Source organism: Marmota marmota, unplaced genomic scaffold (assembly GCF_001458135.2).
Source record: "Marmota marmota marmota unplaced genomic scaffold, marMar, whole genome shotgun sequence".
Classification (NCBI taxonomy): Eukaryota; Metazoa; Chordata; class Mammalia; order Rodentia; family Sciuridae; genus Marmota; species Marmota marmota.
The window spans coordinates 5167162-5187553 of NW_025999864.1; the positions used below are offsets into that span (position 1 = coordinate 5167162).

The following is a 20392-nucleotide window of genomic DNA, read 5'->3' on the forward strand; positions in this document are numbered from 1 at the left end:
GGGGGGGGGGGGGGCAGCAGAAGAATGAACTACATAAGTTGTGCCACTATCCACATTAAATTCGTAATAAATTCAAGAATATATATATTTATACCTACTTATGAAACCAGACAAAATGAGAGCTACCTTGGAAGTGATCAAGACCAAAAAACAAACAAAACCAATCAGTGGTACAAAATTCTCCTATGTGGTACTGGAAGTATATACCACTAATTAACCACTTTCTTTCTCTTGTTTGGCCAGAGCAGAGCTTTACAATTCAACACAAACAATATGCCATATAGATACTATCCATGATACAAGTTTTACTGATGTAAATGCAAATAAACATTAAGACAAATTTCCCAAACTGAACTTTTTCCCCACCAAAAAAGTAGATGTGAGAGATATAAGACACAAACCCATTTTTCTATGGAGCTTTAGATGTTGTGTTTTGCAACTCCACATAGTAGATAATGTCTTCAAGTCCTTTAAGTCCTGAAGAGTTTATATGTGATGAAACTGTATATATCCAGATTTTTATTCATTCCCATCATATAGAGTTTTATATTTCTCAAAATGGCTATTCCATAAATGGCAAGGAGGAAAAGCATTGTTAACTAGGAATTGACGTATTTAGAGTACTGGATTTCTAAGCAAATAACATCTTGAAGAGACTGGATTTTTTTTTTTTTAATTTTCTTATTATTTCACACAATCTATGGATATACTAAGAGCAAATGTGATGTAGACATATTACTCATTTATAATTAATAACCTTTACCAAATAACCAATTTAGGTATCATAGAGAATGACTGAGTGATATTAGCATTTTATCTGGAAATAGACAGGATTGGTAAGAGGACTGTGAACAGCAAGGTGAAAACATCACAATATCAAGACCTAAAAGAGGAAGCAGAGCTATTGTTATCATTCAGAAAACAAACATAAAAGCTCTGACATCTGTTGACAATTTTAAGTTGGCAAGATTGCTTTGAAGCCTTTCCACTTTTCCAGTTATCTTAATCATAGCCTAGTGGCTCTATATAAACACTGGGAGGGCACAAATGGCAATGAGGGCTGAATGTTCATCCATCAATGAAGGGGAGAAGATACTAAAGGTATTTACTATGACAGAGACACAAACTACCAACAATGTAGTTGTTGTCAAATATCAATACTACCTGTGGTAGTTTTGTATGAACTCAAGACAGGCTTGCCTAGTTATTTGGACAAGCAGCAGTCTACATGTTTGGTGCTCATAGTATACCCTATTGAAAACACTTACTAGCTTTCCCTTTATGTTTTCCATCTTATTTCTAATAGAACTCTAGATCTGAAAATAAATAAAAACAAAGAAAAACAGGCAAACATTTGATATTTCTGCATTAGTTGATTCCACATTGCAAAATACTATGAACAAAATTCTGTTTTAGAATTTATAGAATGTTGCTATATTTAGATCCTTCCTTGACCTAAGAGAGTGAAGTATTTTGTTTGCCTTTAAATTCACAACTAGAGGAAGGTGACTGGCACATAGCAATAAATGACTATATATTACAGCTTAGCATCACATGATTTTTTTCCTTAAATCTTGAGAGCAGCAGGACATAGTGGGATGCACCTGTAATGCCGATTACCGGGGAGGCTGAGGCAGGAGGATGGGAAAGTTTGAGGTCTGCCTGGGCAACTTAGCGAGATCATATCTCAAAATAGAATTTTAAAAAGAGATGGGGATGTAGCTCAATGGTAGAACACCTGCCTAGCATGTGTGATGTCCTGAGCTGAATCCCTGTATCATCTTAAAATTTTTAAAAAATATTTTATCTAAAACGCAGATCCTTAGACCAATTACTTATAAAACACTAGTTATGCTCTAAAGATTGATCTGGTGATTCAAAATAAAAAAGTATACTTTAGAATGATTTATCTTAGGGTTAACAATTGTTTGAACCAATTATGCAGCTGTGGAAAAACAAACAGCCAGACATGGTGGCTCATGCCTGTAATCCCAGAAACTCAGAAGGCTTAGGCAGGAGGATCTCAAGTTTGAGGATAGCCTCAGCAATTTAGTGAGGCTGTAAGCAACTTAGTGAGACCTTGTCTCAAAATAAAAAGGGGTGGGGATATGGCTCAGCAGTTAAGCGCCCCTGCATTCAATCCACAGTATTCCTCCCCAAAAGACAGTGATACCCCAAGTAATCAAAACAGTGTACTAGTTGGTATAAGGACAGATACACAGATCAAGGGAACAAAAAAGTATGGAGATACATTATAGCATAAATGGTTTTGATTTTCACCAAGAGTATCAAAGAACACTCAATGTGGAAGAGACAATCTTTTCAACAAATCAATAATGGTGCTGAGAAAAGAGGATACTCACATTGACTTAAACCATATATTAGAAGATAACTCAAAATGGATTAAAGTCCCAAGGGTTAGAAATAAAAACTACAAAAAACACTCTTAGGAAAAAAAAAAAAGGAAAATCTTCATGACATTGAATTTGTAATAATTTTTTGGATATGACACTAAAAAATAAATTAGACATCAAGATCAGAAACATATGTACACAAAGACAACCCAAAGAATGGAAGCAAATACTTACAAAGCATGTATCTAATAAAGGACTGATACCTACACATAAAATACTCCTACAATTGTTTGACAAAAAATAAAAACACCCAAAAATTTAAAAATGGGGAAAGGAGCTGAATGAACATCTCTCATTCAGATGTTATACAGATGATCAATAAACCATGAAATTAGGTTTATCATTAATTATCATAGAAACGCAACTCAAAACTACAATAAGATATGGCTCTATATAATAATCTATTAGTATAATAATCACTAAAAAAAAAAAAAAAACCAACAACAAAAAAGGAAAAAAACAACTGTTAGTGCAGATGTGGAAGAAACTGGAACCCTGTATACTGTTGATGGGACCAAAAAATGGCATGCAAAGACTATGGAAAACACTTTTCCTCCTATATACCCAAAACAACTGGAAGGAAGGACTAATTATATACCAATGTTCATAGTAGTATCATTCACAATAGTCCAAAAGGTAGAAGCCCAAGTTATCCATTAGCAGATGAAGAAAATGTGGTATATACATATAATGGAACATTATTCAACTATAAAAGCAAATGAAATTCTAACACAAGCTTTAACATGTCTAAAACTTGAAGACATGAGGCTACGTTAAGCTGGTTACAAAAAAGACAAATATTGTATTTCTCCTATGTGAGATACCTAGCATAGGCAAATTCACAAAGCAAGTAGAATATAGGTTACTAGGGACTGGTGAAGGTGGAATTTGAAAGTGGGGAATTACTGTTTAATGATAGTGTTTTAGTCAGCTTTTTTTGCTGCTGTGGCTAAAAGGACCCAACCAGAACAACTGTAGAGGAGGAAAAGTTTATTTATGGGCTCAGGGCTTCGGAGGTTTTAGTCTACAGAAGTTCAGCTCCATTCAAAATAAGGATGAACATCATGGCAGAGTGTGGCAGAGGGAAGTAGCTCACATCATAATCAGAAAGTAGAGGGAGAGAGAAGGCAGGTGGGATGGTGGGGTGGGGATATAGAGAGAAAGACATCTGGTCTCCATTTGCTAGATACAAATATATACCCCAAAGCCATGCCCAAATTCCCATCTCCTCCAGTCACACCCTGCCACTTCAGTTACCACTCAGTTAATCCCTATCATAGGATTAATTCAGTGATTGGATTAAGACTCTCACCACTCAATCATTTCTCCTCTGATCCTTCTCGCACTGTCTCACTCATGAACTTTTGAGGGACACCTCACATCCAAACTATAACAGATAGTTTCTATTTTGGATGATGAATAAAATCTGGAAATGGATAGTGGTAATGGTTATACAACATACAACCACTGTACCAAAGTGAATGTACTTTAATGCCATTGAATTTTATGCTTAAATTTAAAAGGTTAAGTTTACTGTTTGCCTCTTTGTAAGAAATACTTGGTATTCCTCTGTACTCAATGAGGACAGGTGGCCTATCCAACTAAAAATGGCCTATCCAACTAAAAATGTTTGTTAAAAGCTGCCCTTATCATCGCTATACCTTCAAAGGAAGAACGTATGAAAAGTTCGTGTTTATTTAAATGGACATACAATATGCATTCTGCTTCCTGACTTCAGGTATCTGCTACTCAGTTGTATTTTGCCTAGTAATGTTTACCTCACTAGATTACAGGCTGTAGGATGACAACAAAATATTTGTATCCCTCCAATTAATACACCAGGTCCTCAAATACATAAATAAACAGCCTCTAACCCATATTAGTTATTGACTAAAGACTAGGACTGTTTTGTCTTTAGTTTGAAGCCTGAAAAGATATGGATTTTAGGGACAATCCTTTGGCTAGATGCTAACAGGGCTTTATTTTAAACTACTTTATTTTTCAATTTTAACTTTGAGTAAATTTAGGTCTTCAGAATACCTATATGCATAAAAAAGAAAAACAGGTAAAAAAAATTTAAAAAACCCAGGAAGACTGAATAACATCTTAAATCTATTAATATTCTCTGCCTGGGGAACAAATCCATCAGAAAATAATCATGGATTTGGAGTATAGCTTGATGCCAATGTGTGGAAAGTCAGGGAAAATGTGTTGACAATAAAATTAAGAAAAAAACTTTTAACTTTTATATTTAGGCACTAATGCACAACATTTCCCTAAACCTCATTCTCTCTGCCTGTAAAACTTCTACCACTTATATTTCTTCTTTTCTCTCCTTTCATTCCCCTACTATCTCTGGCAAAAATTATAAATATTAGCTCTTAAAGGACTGGAAAAGGGTGGGAAACTGACACTGAATCATCAAGGCACACAAAAACTAGTATTATGGGAAAGAAAACCTATGAATAATAAGAAAAAAACCTGTTTAAAAGAAAGGAGACGGGAGGAAAGGAGAAAAAGATATTCGACTTGAGTTCCTGACTTTTTAGTTCCCAATTACAGTCTAATTAAGGTTAGCTTTACTTTCTTGCTATGAAGGTACCCTGATATTGCCTGCAGTAGTTACAATATCTATCCTTTTTAAAATTAACTGACTATAAGGGGTTTCTGTTTCTATCTTCTCATTTGTAAATTAGATTTCTCAGAGAGTTGTACAGATTAAATAAATTAATGGCTCAGAATTTCTGGAATCTGATTTCTACAAGCATGATTTCACACACTTTAAATTCTTAACAGCAGCCACCAAAAAGTAAAATGAGACTGGCAGATTTTTCAGCATATGATCATAGCAGATTTGGGATCGAGAGGGAACTATGGTGGTGACTTCTAAATGTTTTTAATCTGAGTATTGCAGAATAGCTCATACTCAAGCCAATTTTCAGTCAAAATAAGGTGTTTCTGCACTCCATGGATTCATTTTCAACACATCAAGTTTCGAAACAAATTTTTACAAATGAAGAACTCTTTTTTTAATGGCAGTAGACATGCACTGGAGGAAGTCAAATACCCAACTTATGGGATTTTAGTAAGCATGCTTTATAATTATTTTTTAAAATATAGCTATATAAAATCAGGTAGAAATTAATATTAGATGAAATAGTTTAAAAGAATGCAGAGCAATGTTACTGATATTAAAACATGAGGTAACAACTTTTAAGTTAAAAACAAACAAACAAAAAAACTTAAATGAGGAAGTCTAATGATTCTATTTTTAGATGCTGGTTCTCTTTTTTCTTGTTGTCCATGCTACTATCCAGGCTTCAGCCTGACTTTATTATTGCAAGCTGTCACTTCTGACTAGAAATGGGATAGTACCAAGCACTACACAATAGCTGCTTCCTGCACTATCCTCATCTGGACCATGCCCCAGCAATGACTGCCCAGGGATAACTAATTCTACCAAGCCAATAATCTATCAGTAGTCAGTTCACAGTCATGGTCATGATCCTGTGTTTTTACATTCTTGTCCCAGCATATATGCAACAAAACCACCATTCTCATTTTACTTATTTTATTTCAACAAGGCACCTCTAAATTCATTCAAACGCTAATATGAAAAGAGAAACAAAAAAGGAAGATGTACATGAAAACTCAGGTAATAATTGGGAATGTGATTAACTTCTGTCAAAATATAACTCAGAAACAGACACAGAAAAACAGAATAGAAAGCTCTTAAGTACTGTTAATCCAAACAATCCTGGTTTTCCAATTTTATAGAACTTTTTTTTGGTGGGTACTGGGCTTTGAACCCAGGGGGCGTTTAACAACAGCCACATCCCCCAGCCCTATTTTAATATTTTATTTGGAGACAAAATCTTGCTGAGTTGCTTATGGCCTCAATAAATTGCTGAGGCTGGGGCTGAACTCACAATCCTCCTTCCTTGGCCTCCCAAGCCATGCACCAGCCTGGCTACAACTTTTGATTTTTATCTGGGTCAGCCTATCTCAGAAGGTCTCACATTTCAAATAAACCTAGTTTTAGGGTGAAATGTTTCTTTCTCAGAGACTAAAATAATTGGGACTTAACTTGATAGGTTAATATTGGTCGAAAATGGATGTTTTTCCACCTTAAACAAGTTCATGGAATTAAAGAGTGTAATGGTAGAAATGTTAAAGGTCATTTAATCAAAACTAATTCATTCCGTGCTTAGAGGACCTCCATCCCATCATAATACCTCTATAAAGCCTCTCTCAAAAGCCAAACAATGACAAACCTTTCTGTACCTTATCACTAATACTCTTTTTAAAATTTGTTCTAATTAGTTAACAGTAGAATGCATTTTGACACAACTAATACTTTTTTTTTTTTTGAGATAAAAAATAAATACCAGCAAAAGCAGCTTGATTTTCCCTGTGGAAGAAAGATATTCCATAGTCATCTTTTCTAATACCATTTATTTAAAATAATAGTTTAAGAAGTCATCATTGGCTGGGCAGGGTGGAATACGCCTTGTAATCCCCATGAGTTGGAAGACCAAGGCAGGAGGATCTCAAGTTGAAGACCAGCCTCAATAACTTAGGGAGTCTCTAAACAATTTAGTGAGACCCTGTCTCAAAATAAAAAATAAAAAGGGATGGGACTGGGGTTGTAGCTCAGTGGTAGATCATCCTTGTGTGAGGCACTGGGTTCAAATCTCAGCACAACATAAAAATAATTAAATAAAGATATTGTGTCCATCTACAACTTAAAAAAAAATTTAAAAAATAAATAAATAAAAAGGGATGGAGATGTGGCTCAGTGTTTAAACATCCCTGGTGAGGGATAAAAAAGCATTATGGGAGGGGAAGAAAAATACTACAAAAAGTAAGTTCTATTATACATTGACAATAGATTGTACTGTCAGCTGAAAAGGTTTATCTAGCACCAGTTGCAGAGAAGACAAATAAGATTGACGAAAGACTGACAGGCAGACAGGGGCCAAATATATGTCCAATGAGTATATGAATGTGAAGAAGAGAAATGAGTTACAAATAGTCAATAAAAAGGTTTAATACATCATCAACTAAAAAAGGGAAAAAAACCTACTAAGCAGTATCTAGATCATAACTCTTTGATATATCATTTCATTTCATTTTGCTAACAACACTGAAGTAGATGGTACTGTTTCAGCTGAGAAAAACATTTACAAAATAATTTAGCCTCTCTCAATGTCATATAGCTAACAAATGGCAAAACTAGGCTTTGAAACCATGTTTGCCAGAAATTACATCAAAATGCATATTCTTGTCAGGCATGTGGCATATTCCTGCAATCCCAGCAACTCAGGAGTCAGAGGCAAAAGAGAGCAAATTTGAGACCAGCCTTAGCAACTCAGTGAACACCTGAAGGGGGAAAAGGGAAGCTAACACAAAAACACAAACAAGCAAAAAACCTCTCAAAATACAAAAACTTGGGGACTTAGAGATATGTAGATCAGTGACAAAGTGCCCCTTGGTTTGATCCCATACCTTTTCCTTATGATCTGTATTGAGTAAGATATCTACTACTATAAAAGTCTATGATTCTCTAAATATACTTCCTTATCATTGATTATGCTGTCCCTCCTGCCAATTTCTGCATTATTCCTCTTCACTTCCATCATTCAAGTTTTACCTCCTTCATGAGACTTCTTTAACCATTTTGATCACTACTGACATTTTTGCCTTTTAAGTCATCACTATGCATTTTGGGCTCCTTACATGCACTTCAAGGAAAATTTAAAGATAAATAAATAAATAAATGTATAAATTCTTGCCACAGATTATGAACTCCTTGAAAATAATTCAAGACTATTAGCCATAATGGTTAGTGTGTGCTTGTAATCCCAGCTACGGAGAAGGCTGAGGCAGAAAGATACACTGATGTCCAAGAGGTTGAGGCTGGCCTAGGCAATGTAGTGGAGATCCTATCTCAAACACACAAAAAAATTACTTTGCTTTAAAAATGGTAAAGCAACTACAGGGTGTAATGAATAGGGAAGCCTCAACAGTTAAATAATTGTTAAATGAATGAAGTTTATCTTGAAGTTTCTAAAACCAGACATTTCAAAATTTTAAGGGTAAGTCAAATACAGTCTAAGCATAAAATTTCAATTCAAAGACTCAGGGGGTAAGGCAATAATCTATTCAACCTCAGCACTGACCTTTAAGCTGTGGCAACTATACCACAGGTACCCTCTTGAGGAGTAGATAAGTTTCTACATGCTAATATGAAATGAACTTCCAGAGATTCTTATAAATTCCTACAAAATACACCTTTCACTACCAAGTTCAGTCATCACAGCTTAAAAAAAATCTTTGAAAAAAAAATATAGTACTGGTAAAATTAATGGTGGAATAGTAGTAACATGACACCATGAAGTGCACAAATTTAAGATTAATTATAGGATAGAAATATATATTAACAAATTATGAGTGTCTCAGGTCAAATCCCCATTTACACACAGGAATGTATTATAGTGTAAAAACACCTATTTGTACCATAAATTGGAATGAAGGTAAAGTTTGAAAAAGCAAGTGGATTTTTTTCCCAACCCTCTAAAGCAATAACAACATGAGGTTCTATTTACTTCCTCCTGTAAATTATTTATAATATCATCATAATACCCTATAGAACAGAAAAGCTTATAAGCAAAATATCAGTGGACCATTTATGTCAAATATTTAAGCATAGCTGCTACTTAAATATTTAAATTGTGGCTAGTTAAAAACAAATAACCAGTTTACTTTTCACCTTGGCTAACTGGGGGCTAAATTTCACCTCACTTGCATTACCTTATCTCAGTTGTAAAACAATTTGAAACTCCATAGGGCGTTAATATAAATTAAGAGAAAAAATACACATACCTCTGTTATACTCCTCTCCCCAAACTATTGATAAACTTAACTTTAACAAATGTTTGAGCTATTTTTAGTAAAGCAAATGTACTTAGCAAGAATTACTTTAAGGATATTCTGAAATTACAGGCAATAAATAAATATGATCAACAACGAAATTATGTATTAAAACTGACCCAAAACTAGGCTGATGGCATAGCTCAGTGGTAGATGTTTGTTTAGCATGTGGCAGGGCCCTGGAAAAACAAAAAGACTACAGAAATTATAGCTATAAAGATTAAGCATAATTAGGACTCTTCTCAGTTCAAGTTTAAGCCACCTTTAATTCAGGAGCTAAGGAAATTCTCAGAGGTTTGTTCTACCCATTTCCTCTTCCTTCAACCAGCAACATACGGTATGGTATCTGGTATTCAGTATAGTGGTACTCTATAATAATAGAAATTATGGTATATCTCTAACTTATTTAACTTAGTTCATTATGACTCAGGGCTTCAAGTAAGACGATTCCTTCAGTTTTAGGATGGTGCAACATTATTCCAGGGAAAATCCCTCAGTACTACAATAACTTTTAAAACTATATAGTGATAAAAATGGGGTATAATTTTGGACATCCTCCATCAGTTTCTTATGGCTTTAATTAGTGTCTTTCATATTATTGCTTTATTACATTTAAAAGGAAAGAGGAATGTGATCCCTAGAAAATACTAGACTAACAAACCAGACCAAACCAGATTAATTGATATGAGTCATATACAACTTCAGGTGAGAATCTCTTCCGTATCCTCTATGAAGCAACCAACCTGAAAAATGCAGGCGTGTGCATGGCCAGTAGCCAAATTCAGGACAAGCTGATTTCAAAATCATGTTAAAAGTTGAATGTTCTATTTCTTTATCAACCTTTTAAATTTAATTTTATCAAAAGTACAATCCAATTTAATAAGGATTTTTGGACTTCTGTGATCATATTCCAAAGTAAAGCAACAACACTACTATAACAAAAAAAGTTATAAAAAAAGCATCTTTAAGAAGCAAAAATTTGTTTTCCTTCTTCCCAGCCAGCTGGGTGTTGGGGGAGGGGGAAGAACACCAGTAGAATCTGTAGAGTTCCCTCCTACTTCCTCTGTTTTTCCCTTCCCCCTCTGCTTCAAAGAAAGTTAACTGCAACTAGGCATGATCAGGAAAATTAAAAGGAGGAAGTAGAAACTATTTGTGTGCACAGGGAAGGGAAACACACAATACCACACTGTGGGCTGAGAATGTAGTTAAGTGGTAAAGCACTCACCTAGTAAGCATTAAAACCCTGGGCTAGATCCCAAGTACCACCAAAGAGCAACAGCAGCAGCAAAAAAAACTCAACAAAACAAAACAAACACCATGGTTGTTGCTTCAGTGACCTAATTAATATGCATTCATCATACTGTTTGTAAGATGTTGGTTCAACTTTTTTAGTAAATTTTCTTTCCATAATACTGAAAATTATGATCTCTAATGACTGCACCCCATGTCAACTAAAAATCTGACCAGATCAAATAATTTAAAACATGCAACCTTAAATTCATTGCACTAAAGTCATTCAGATAGAAAGGGGTAGGATTCAAACCAATTATTTAAGAGTGAAAGGGCTTGTCTTATTAATCCTGAGTCACCTATTTTCTAACCATTTCCTTACACACATAACACTAAATGTACAGATCATCATTTTGAATTTAAAGAGGGGATATAAAGGAAACATATTGAAACAGAATAAAATGCTGAGTTCTCAAGTAAAAAGGTGGTAGATGGGAATTATCATTGTAAAAACGTTTAATTAGATTCACAGCAAAGTATTTTTTCTGGGAAATTTTTAAACAAAACATAAGTACTTATCACTCTTGATCCAGAATGCTAGCCATTACACTATGGAACATATTACATACTTAACACTTTTAAAAATCATACACAAAAGCCATTTCTAAAGAAAAGATTTCTCCCCTCCTACTTAAGAAGTTTATAAAGGATAATCAGAACCCAGACCAGAAAGAAACTGCATCATGAAATTTAAAAAGTGAGAAAAACTGGGGTAATAGTTAGTGTTCCCAAACTCCCTTTGATTTATACAGGGTAACCCTTTCAGGTTGAGATAGGTCAAGGAAATATTTACAAAATCTATGCCAATAAAAGCTGCCATATTTAAGATACCAAGGTTTAAAGTATTGCTTGGACAACTGGTTAGAGGAAAGGAATTCTGGAACAAAGCCTATTCAACAACATGAACTCTTAAAACTTGTTCCTTCTAGAATAAATGAATGAGTAAATAAATATCTCTGAAAAATTATACTGAGCCATTTTTGGCCTCCATTGCAAATATTCATTCATAATGCTGAAACAGGTATCTATATCTTTTATAAAAGGAGAAAATGCTTTGGTACTTTAACATGATTAAAAAACAAAACTAAACAAAACAAAACACAAAACAAAAAAAACCCACCCAGATACAAAGATGAAAATGTTTTTAGAAAAACTCTCTTGTAAACCATTAGTTACTACCAACTTTTATAAAAAATTCTAAAACCCAAGTGCTACTAAGGTTATTTCTTTCTGAATTCACCTTTTTTGGGAAGCACAAATGATTAAAATGTCAAGTGAGGGTACAGATCACTAGTAAAGCACTTGCAGAGCATAAAGAACCCCTGAGTTCTATCCCCAGCATCAAAGAGGTAAAAGAAGTCAACTGAAGCACTTCACTCTGGGAAGATACATATTCTTCCATGTCAGAGGCTGATTTGCAAATTCTATTAGAACTGAAGTCTAAATAACTTCTGAAGAAAGACAATCATACACTCTTACAATTCACCAAACTACTCTTACAATTCACCAAACTACTTAAGACTTTACCTCTTTGGCCTTTATTATTAAAAAAAAAAAAAAAAAAAATTATCACCATCTTCAAGTTTTGAAATGTTAGGGGAAAAAATGCTGGGTTAGCACATTCTTTTAACCATTATAATTTTAATAAACATGTTGTACAGTTTTAGGCCACCTGGCAAGAGTTTATTTTTAAAAGTAATTTCTACATAACTATTTCACTTCTCTAAATCAAATCCAAGCTGAAACTTCCTTCCACAGTGATAATAATGCAAACACAGAATTAAAAAATTGAGTTGGAAGGTTCCTTTGATTTCACTTTGACATTCAGAAATAAAACAAATGATAGTAATGCCTATAATACACTAAATGGCATTCATAAAAACAAAATAAAACCCAAGGGAAAAGCTTCCATAACTCCACTGTAAAATTGGGAGTTGGCTATGATTTTTTAGCTATAACAGTTATAAGTTAAAAAAAAGCTAAGTTCAAAAAACAAGGCCATTCAAAGAAAAATATCATGAAAATACAAAAGCATAGCTATGTAGACTTCAAATTAAGAAAATAACACCACAAAGAATCATCATCTCACGTTGGTAAACCTAATAACCTAGTTTAATTCCCTAAGTATAACCCCAGCACAACAAATCACTGCTCATTAACTCAAGGCCTTGTTCTTTCCATGGAAACAATGGCTCTATATTTTATTTTTTGAAAAATGGTTAACTAGTATGAAATGAAATTGGAGAATTAACTTTCCACTCCTTAGAGGGGAAAAAAAGTTAAAACTACTTCCCTGACCAATGCAATTGCTGTGCTACTTTAAGCATATAACTAAAAGGAAACCTACAAAATAAATATTTAAAGTCCAAATGTACAAGGAAATTTTTTTTTTTTTTTTTTTTTTTTTTTTTTTTTTTTACTGCTAACTTAAAACATTAACAAGAACTGTACTAGAAATTTTAAAAAAACATTTAGGTTAAATTTAGGGCTGCAGCTGGTAGCTCAGTGGTAGAGCATTAGCTTAGTATGCAAGGACTCTGGGTTTGATCTGTAGTGCTGCTACACAAACAAATAAATAAATCTAATAGTTTACTAGAAAATATTTTCCAACTAAATGTATTATAATTAAGCTATTAAATTACTCAATTAAAGACAATCTAAAGGAAAACTTCCCTTTTAAAATGAACTGCTCTTATGTTAAACTGATATGTATGCACACAGTAAACACTAACACCACTAAATTACATTAATAAACTTCATTCTTAACCTTTAAAGTTGGAGACAAACATAATTCATACTAATATCAGACCAGTTACTTTCTATCATTATTTAGAAAGTAAAAGTTTTTCTTGTTCATTTCTTCATTCCTAGCTACAGACAGAAGGCTGTATGGTTCATAGTAGGATCTCTTGCCAGAATAAATCATTTATGCTAAAATAAAAATTTATTGAATGCCTTGAGCTCTGTGTACATCTAAGATGTTAGTTGAAACTTAGTATATATCTAAACATGAATCAAGTTAAATCAGCAGTTAACTTTTAAAATAAATCTAAAATTTCTTACCTGGTACAGCTGAAAGGCACTATCTTCTGTTAAAAAATCCAGTTGTTTATCTATAAGGAATTCTACTGCGGTTATTGAACTGGGTATACTTTTTTCAACCAGGGGTTTGAAAGTCTGTCAAGAGAAAAATCAAAACAAAAAGTTTCTAATGGCTATTTTCTAAGTTGTATTCTCAAAATGTGGTATGATAACCACACAATATATTAGTGTCATCAGCACATGGTGTAACCTAAAGTAATGCTTTTATCCATACATTAAGAAATTGTGTTTTTTAAAAAAGGAATGAAGTATAACTATATGGAACATGAAAAAATTACATATTAAGCTCATTTTTTACTTTTAAAAAGAATCCAGTATGGGTGTGTGAAAAATTTTAATATTAAAAAAGAAATTGCTTTTTCAAAGAGTAGGAGCTAATTTACCCTTCTTTTTAAAACTATACATAACTATTATTCTTTATAAGACAGTAATAATTTCGATTTTGTATTTTTCTAGCTCATTCACATTGAAATTTTAAAGACCAGGAAGCATCTGTTCTTTTAATCCCACCCCTTGTACTCTCCACCCCTGCCCTTGCCCCAGGCACAAATAAAAATCCAGTTATTTCATTGAAAATAGCATTGAGATAGGAAGCAGTATTTCTTCCTATTTTCAATACTTTTTTAAAAAAAGTGATTCCAAAGGTCATGTGATTCTTTCAAAGGCTTGTCTTTTATATAATGGAATGCATTCATATTTTGGTATGAGGATGGGAGAGATGCAGAGGAGGAAGGAAATATTAATATTATGTATTTTTAATTATGATCACATTCATTTTCATAATAGTAAAGGTTGAATAAAACCTAAGTGACATCAAGGTATTATTCCAAAAACTCAAAAATAAAAATTCCATCATTTAAAAACACAGCAGCTTCACTATAAAAGAATCAAAGTTGGAAAACAGAATCAACCAACTCGGCTTCTAAATTACCTCTAATATTACCCAAGAAATGCTTCTTACTACAAGGCAATTTCTATGACCATTTAAACAAAAAGCTTCTAACATGGACAGTAAAAATCCCCAGGAGTTCTGAAGCCATTGTGTTTGCCTATTATCTCCTATCTTAAAGAAATACAACATCTTGTTAATCACAAGTAGTACACATACTCTAGGAAAAACATTTCAAGACTTTTAGTTTGGAATGGCTCTTAAGGAGTAAATTTCTATTTAAGAAATTCCTAAAATGATTTTCAGTGTGATTGCAATTGTTTTGTTGCTAAAAACACATGAAAATAAACAAGTATTTTAAACATGCCTTCTTTTCACACTACCTACACAATAAACATAATATCTTCTCTTAATTGAAATAACATGGAAACAATGTTCAGGGATGCGGGGTACAGCCCAATGATAGAACATGTGCTTATTACCATGACCATGGCCCAAGGTTCCATCCACAGACAGCTCCCCACCACCACCAAGGGGGAGGGAGTATGAGGGGGGAGCCCAAACCTCTTACATACCCACTTACTTTCAGTATTTATGATTATAAAACGTATTCACAGCAACATCCTCTCTTCCCAAGTCCTAGGCTAACCTTTTAAGTTCTACACATTTATGAGAAATATTTTATTTGGGGGAGAAATTATATTTTCAAAATAAAAATGCCCACATTATTTAGCTATCACCGGCTACTGTTGTCATCTAATATTTTCCATTTGCCAGGACTAAATTCCAGAAATTATCATTTTTATAAATCCATTCACTTTTTTTCACTTATTAAGTGATAAAGTTTTAAAGAGTACTTACTTTCATTAGACTTAAAATGTCCATACCACTGTGATCGACTAATACGAAATAATGAAGAGATACTATAATCTCTACTATGAAAAATGGTTTTTCATCTTATACTAGTCAGTTTAGCTTTTAATAAACTAGAAAACACTGGCATTTTCTCAATAGGACTTTTAATCTTTAAACACTATCAAATGTTCTTTTTCTTTTCGAACAGTATCATGTCAGGTCAACCCATAAAGGTTAACAAAAAAATGGTCCACAAACAGTATTAACTAAGTGGCTAAGGACTCAATTAATAAGGATTTGTCAAAGAAGTAAACTTCTCAGTCTTGAGTGCCTCTAACGCAAATATTACAGGTGGTTTGCATTTCCTATCAGAGTCATATAATATGAAAAACATTGTGAAGAGAACCTGTAAGAGCTTTCCTTTTGAAGGTAGGTTAGAATTTTAGTGGTAAATTTCAAGAAGCCAAATGTAAATTGCTCTCAGTTAATTAGGAAGAAGGTTTAGATTCTAGGTTAAAATAATTTCCCAAGTTTTAAGGTATTTAATTGAAAGCCACTGTTAAAATTTTGTTACCAGAAGGGTAAAAATACTAATGACCGAATGTACTCTAAACTCAATGATCTATTTCTGATACATGAAAACTTATAATCTACAAATGGCAGTCCAAAGTATAAAATAGGAAATAAAAAGTCCATGAGCTGTAAATGTTAAAATGGAATTATATTTAAACTACAAGTTATGTTCTTATCAAGTATCAATAAATTTATAGTAATTGTTGAAGAAATATTTCAATATGTATTAAGTGAATAAGTTTGTGTGACTGATTCTATTTTATGGAAAACCAAACACAAATAACATATGAAACCATGTAGTTTTTAAAAACTGCTTTCTTAAATTGACAAACAACAATGTATGTAACCATTGTTAACTTTTGTACCCAAATTTAACATATTTCAGATACATTATTGGCATGAAAATAAAAACACACACACTTAAATAAAAGCAAATGGGTCCTACGGTTTTTGATGATTAATCTGTAGTAAATATTTCAGGTCTAGATGCACTGGAATGTAAAGAAAATAGAACTCATGCATAACTAATTCAAGACTCTAAAGATACCATTCTAAGAGGAACTTCCACAGCCTAAGGGGAAGCAATGAGCTTCAGAAGAAACTCCGGAGTAGAATGTGGCCCTAATCACAAAAGACTTATTCAAATGCTAAAAGTCTTTGAAAACTCAAGTGAAAATTACTAAAACATGAATATTTAGTTCAAACAAAACACTTTTTTTCAATTTCATTAGAGGATTGAGTTCTTTAAAGGTCATTTGTCAGTGTTGACCATACTTTTAAAAATAGTCTGACGGCAAAAGAAATAGAGATAAGAGCCTACATTTCCAGTAGGGCCTACCACACTATAGGAAGAATGCTTAGAACAACTGTATCCTGTTTGGGGCTCCATGCTGCACCACATTCCATTCACATGAGGAAGAAGTGAACAGATGAGCACTCCCCGAAAAAACATTTTTAAAATAAATCAGCTACAGCTCTCAGATACAACTCAGCTGCTCAAACAAACCGTGTTAAGGCTCACCATTTAACATTTAACAGGAAATTCACGGGAGCTTGGAGCTTATGTCTGAGTCTGCATTTCTAACTATCTCCGATTAACATTTAACAATTCCTTTTCCAAGTAAAAAAAAAAAAAATCAGGCTTATTAACTACAAAAATACTGATATGAATCTCAACAAAGATAAATACTGAAGCAGAAAACAACATCTAGGCAACATTTATAAGTCAAGGTTTAGCTTACCAAAAAAAAAAAAAAAAGGGCTGGAGTGACTTGAAAGAACAAAGTCCAAATTCCCACCCAAGCAGGTCTATTGAAAAACACCAATGTTAGAAAACAAGTTTGGGGGTGGGGAAGGGAACACATCACGCCCCCCCAAAAAACCCAAAAGACAAACAACACCCCCCAAAAACCTACTTCTCTTAAAATTTTAGTCTAATTTAAAAACACTCCTGCCACAGCATTTTAAACAATTAAACTCCTCAGTTTCAATCTTTTTCATTGTTACTAAAATACTAGGAACACAGTAACCTATCTCTAAACAAATAGTTAAAAAAAAAAAATCTTAAAAACTAAGAACACTGAGGCTAGAACTATAAAAGGCAGTGACCTTAATCCTAAGGCTGAGAAGCAAAACCAAATGTAAATTAAGACAAAAGAAAGAGGAAGCAGAAAAAATACAAACCGTACTTTGTTCTTGAGAATTTTAAAGTATTTTTAAATCTCAGAAATCCAAGCCAAGGCTGTAAAGGTCAATAAGTATAGCTGCCATTTCATTTTGTTCTTGAGTGGTATTTTTTTTTTTTAAATCTATCGTAAATACTTCTTCAGTCTTCAAAAAATCACAGGCAAATGGCTCTCAAGCCAAGCATTTCTGAGTTCACTTGCAGCGGCGTCATTGTATAGGAAGAAAAGCCAAGAGCAAGAACGAAGCAGGAGCTGTAACCTAACAAGTCTCCGACGAGCAAATGACGATTTTCTGTCTGCTTCGGGCTCAGCTCTGCCAGTGATGAGGATTACAACTCGCTCTTTGTCATCAGCACTGTGGTGTTAACGACTAAGAAATCCTGCAGCTGAAGCACTACTGCATCCGCCGATCTGGGTCAGGATAATTTCTCCCGAGGTCGCTTACATAACCAGTAAGATTCTCCAAATAAAGAGAACAGCCATCCATTAGCTACAGAAAATCTTTCCCACTGTACTCTGCCTGCGTGGAAACACACTGCAGTAGCTTCCAACAGTGCAGACACTCAAATGAGAACGAGTACTTGGCTTAGGGCGCACTGAGAGAAGGGAAGAGGCGGTGCTCTGTAAACTGTAACTAATCCCCCGTCACAGGTGCTGATGGAGTCACTTCCAGCACGAGTCACATTACTGGTGATTACTCATTTGGCTGCGGCCATAGAGACTGGCTCATAATTTTAACAACAGACAAAGACAGACTAGTGGCGAGACTGAGAGCTCAAGTTTACTGTCTCCTTAATAAAGCAAATTCAAATACAAAGTTTTTGCTTTCCAGATTTACCAAGGTGAGAAAAATGCAGAAAAAAAATAACTATATAAATCTCGCAGGTTGGCAAAAAAAAAAAAAAAAAAAAAAAAAAAGCATGACTTTAAATCCGAAAAATTGTTTTTGGTGAGTTCTGAAGCAACACTTTTTAAAAATTATTTTGCCTTAAAGCTATAAGAAAACAAAAAAACTCAACTGAAAACATTTTGATGTAACAATTTAAATGTAATCAAATGACAAACAATCTAGGAGAGAATTTAATTAAAAGGAAAACAAACCAGCAGATTTAAAAAATACTGATAAAATATTTTCATTATTTATATAAACAATTTAATCTAGATAGTTCACAGATAAAGACCTATAATTTGAAAATCAAGATATATTTTCCGAATGTATTTAATATATTCTCTTAACATCCAATGAATGTGGTAATAACTAACCATGAGGCTACCAAGCACCTAAAATGATTAGTCTGAATTCAGATGTGTGCTGTATGTATAAAATACATACTTATTTGAAAAAAGCATTAATGTATTTCATGAATAATTTCATATTGACCACATTTTGAAATATTTAGGCTAAATAAAAACCTGTACTTTTCAATTTTCAAAGTAAATGATAAAAAAATTAAATTATACATGGGATTCACTTTTTCTTTCTACTGGACAGGGATACTATAATACTTGTTTCTCACTTTGTGGCAAAGGTTTACATGATGATATGAGGCTAACTCTAGCTATTCAACAAATCAAGTACCAGAGGTAGAAACTAAGAATTTACATCTGTATGGTAAACATCAGATGATAGATAGTAATTTGTTAGTGTAATTAAATTTTAAGGCATTACAGCATTCAGAGAAATTCCCCAGTTCTGAATTAGCAAAAGAAAGTTGGCCATTCAGTCAGTTATGTTTCAGTGTTAAGATTTAACTGAGGGCTGGGGGTTGTAGCTCAGTGGTAGAGTGCTTGCCTAGCACATGCAAGGCCCTGGGTTCCATCCTCAGCACCACATAAAAATAAATAAAAATAAATAAAGGTATTGTGTCCAACTTCAACAAAATATTAATAAAAAAAAAGATTAACTGAAATGTTTTCAGTTTTATTGTAAGATTATATGGAGAAACAAAGGAAATACATGCATATATATCTATGTCACTGAAACTCTGAAAATACAATTCCAGTGTAAAAATAGTTCACCTATTTTTACATATATGTAGTCTTTATTAATTTAAAAATGTGCCAACTTTTGTATAGTACATATAGAACCTATTTTTATATATTCCATATGTATTACTATCTTGTCACAGAAAATATCAGGTTAAGCATTGAAAACAAGGTATTTTCAGTTTAGTATATATGGACTTGCACTTGTGTTGCTAAAATGTAAAATTTTGTTTTATTTTATAGAACATAAATGGTGCTAAAATGTAACAAGAGCAAAGTTTTGTTTTGGTACCAGGGATTGAACTCAGGGTGCTTAACCACTGAGCCACATCCCCAGTCCCTTTATATATTTTATTTAGAGACAGGGACTCATGGAGTTGCTTAGGGCCCTCCTTAAGTTGCTGTAGCTGGTTTTGAATTCACCATCTCCCTGCCTCTCAGACACTGGGGGATTAAAGGAGTGTACCACCATGCCCAGTAGAACAAAGCATTGTTAATATTGCTGTCAAGTAATGATTAGATCACTCAAACCATCCTAAAAACTCATTCAGAATCATTTAATACACAAAATGAAAACATATAAAAATGAGAACTCACTATGTCATATAAAAATTGCCAAGATCTGGGTATGGTGGCACACACCTGTAATCCCCATGACTCAGGAG

The 20392-nt window shown here is 33.5% G+C and overlaps 1 protein-coding gene across 1 annotated transcript in view; it reads right to left on the reverse strand.

Annotated features, from left to right (window-relative positions):
• Jmjd1c (jumonji domain containing 1C) overlaps positions 1-20392 on the reverse strand; it is a 184142-nt gene that overhangs the window by 53836 nt on the left and 109914 nt on the right. The window contains exon 3 of the mRNA XM_048813901.1: positions 13701-13814. Within this exon, the coding sequence (XP_048669858.1) occupies positions 13701-13814 (114 nt within the window). The remainder of the gene's footprint in view (positions 1-13700; positions 13815-20392) is intronic.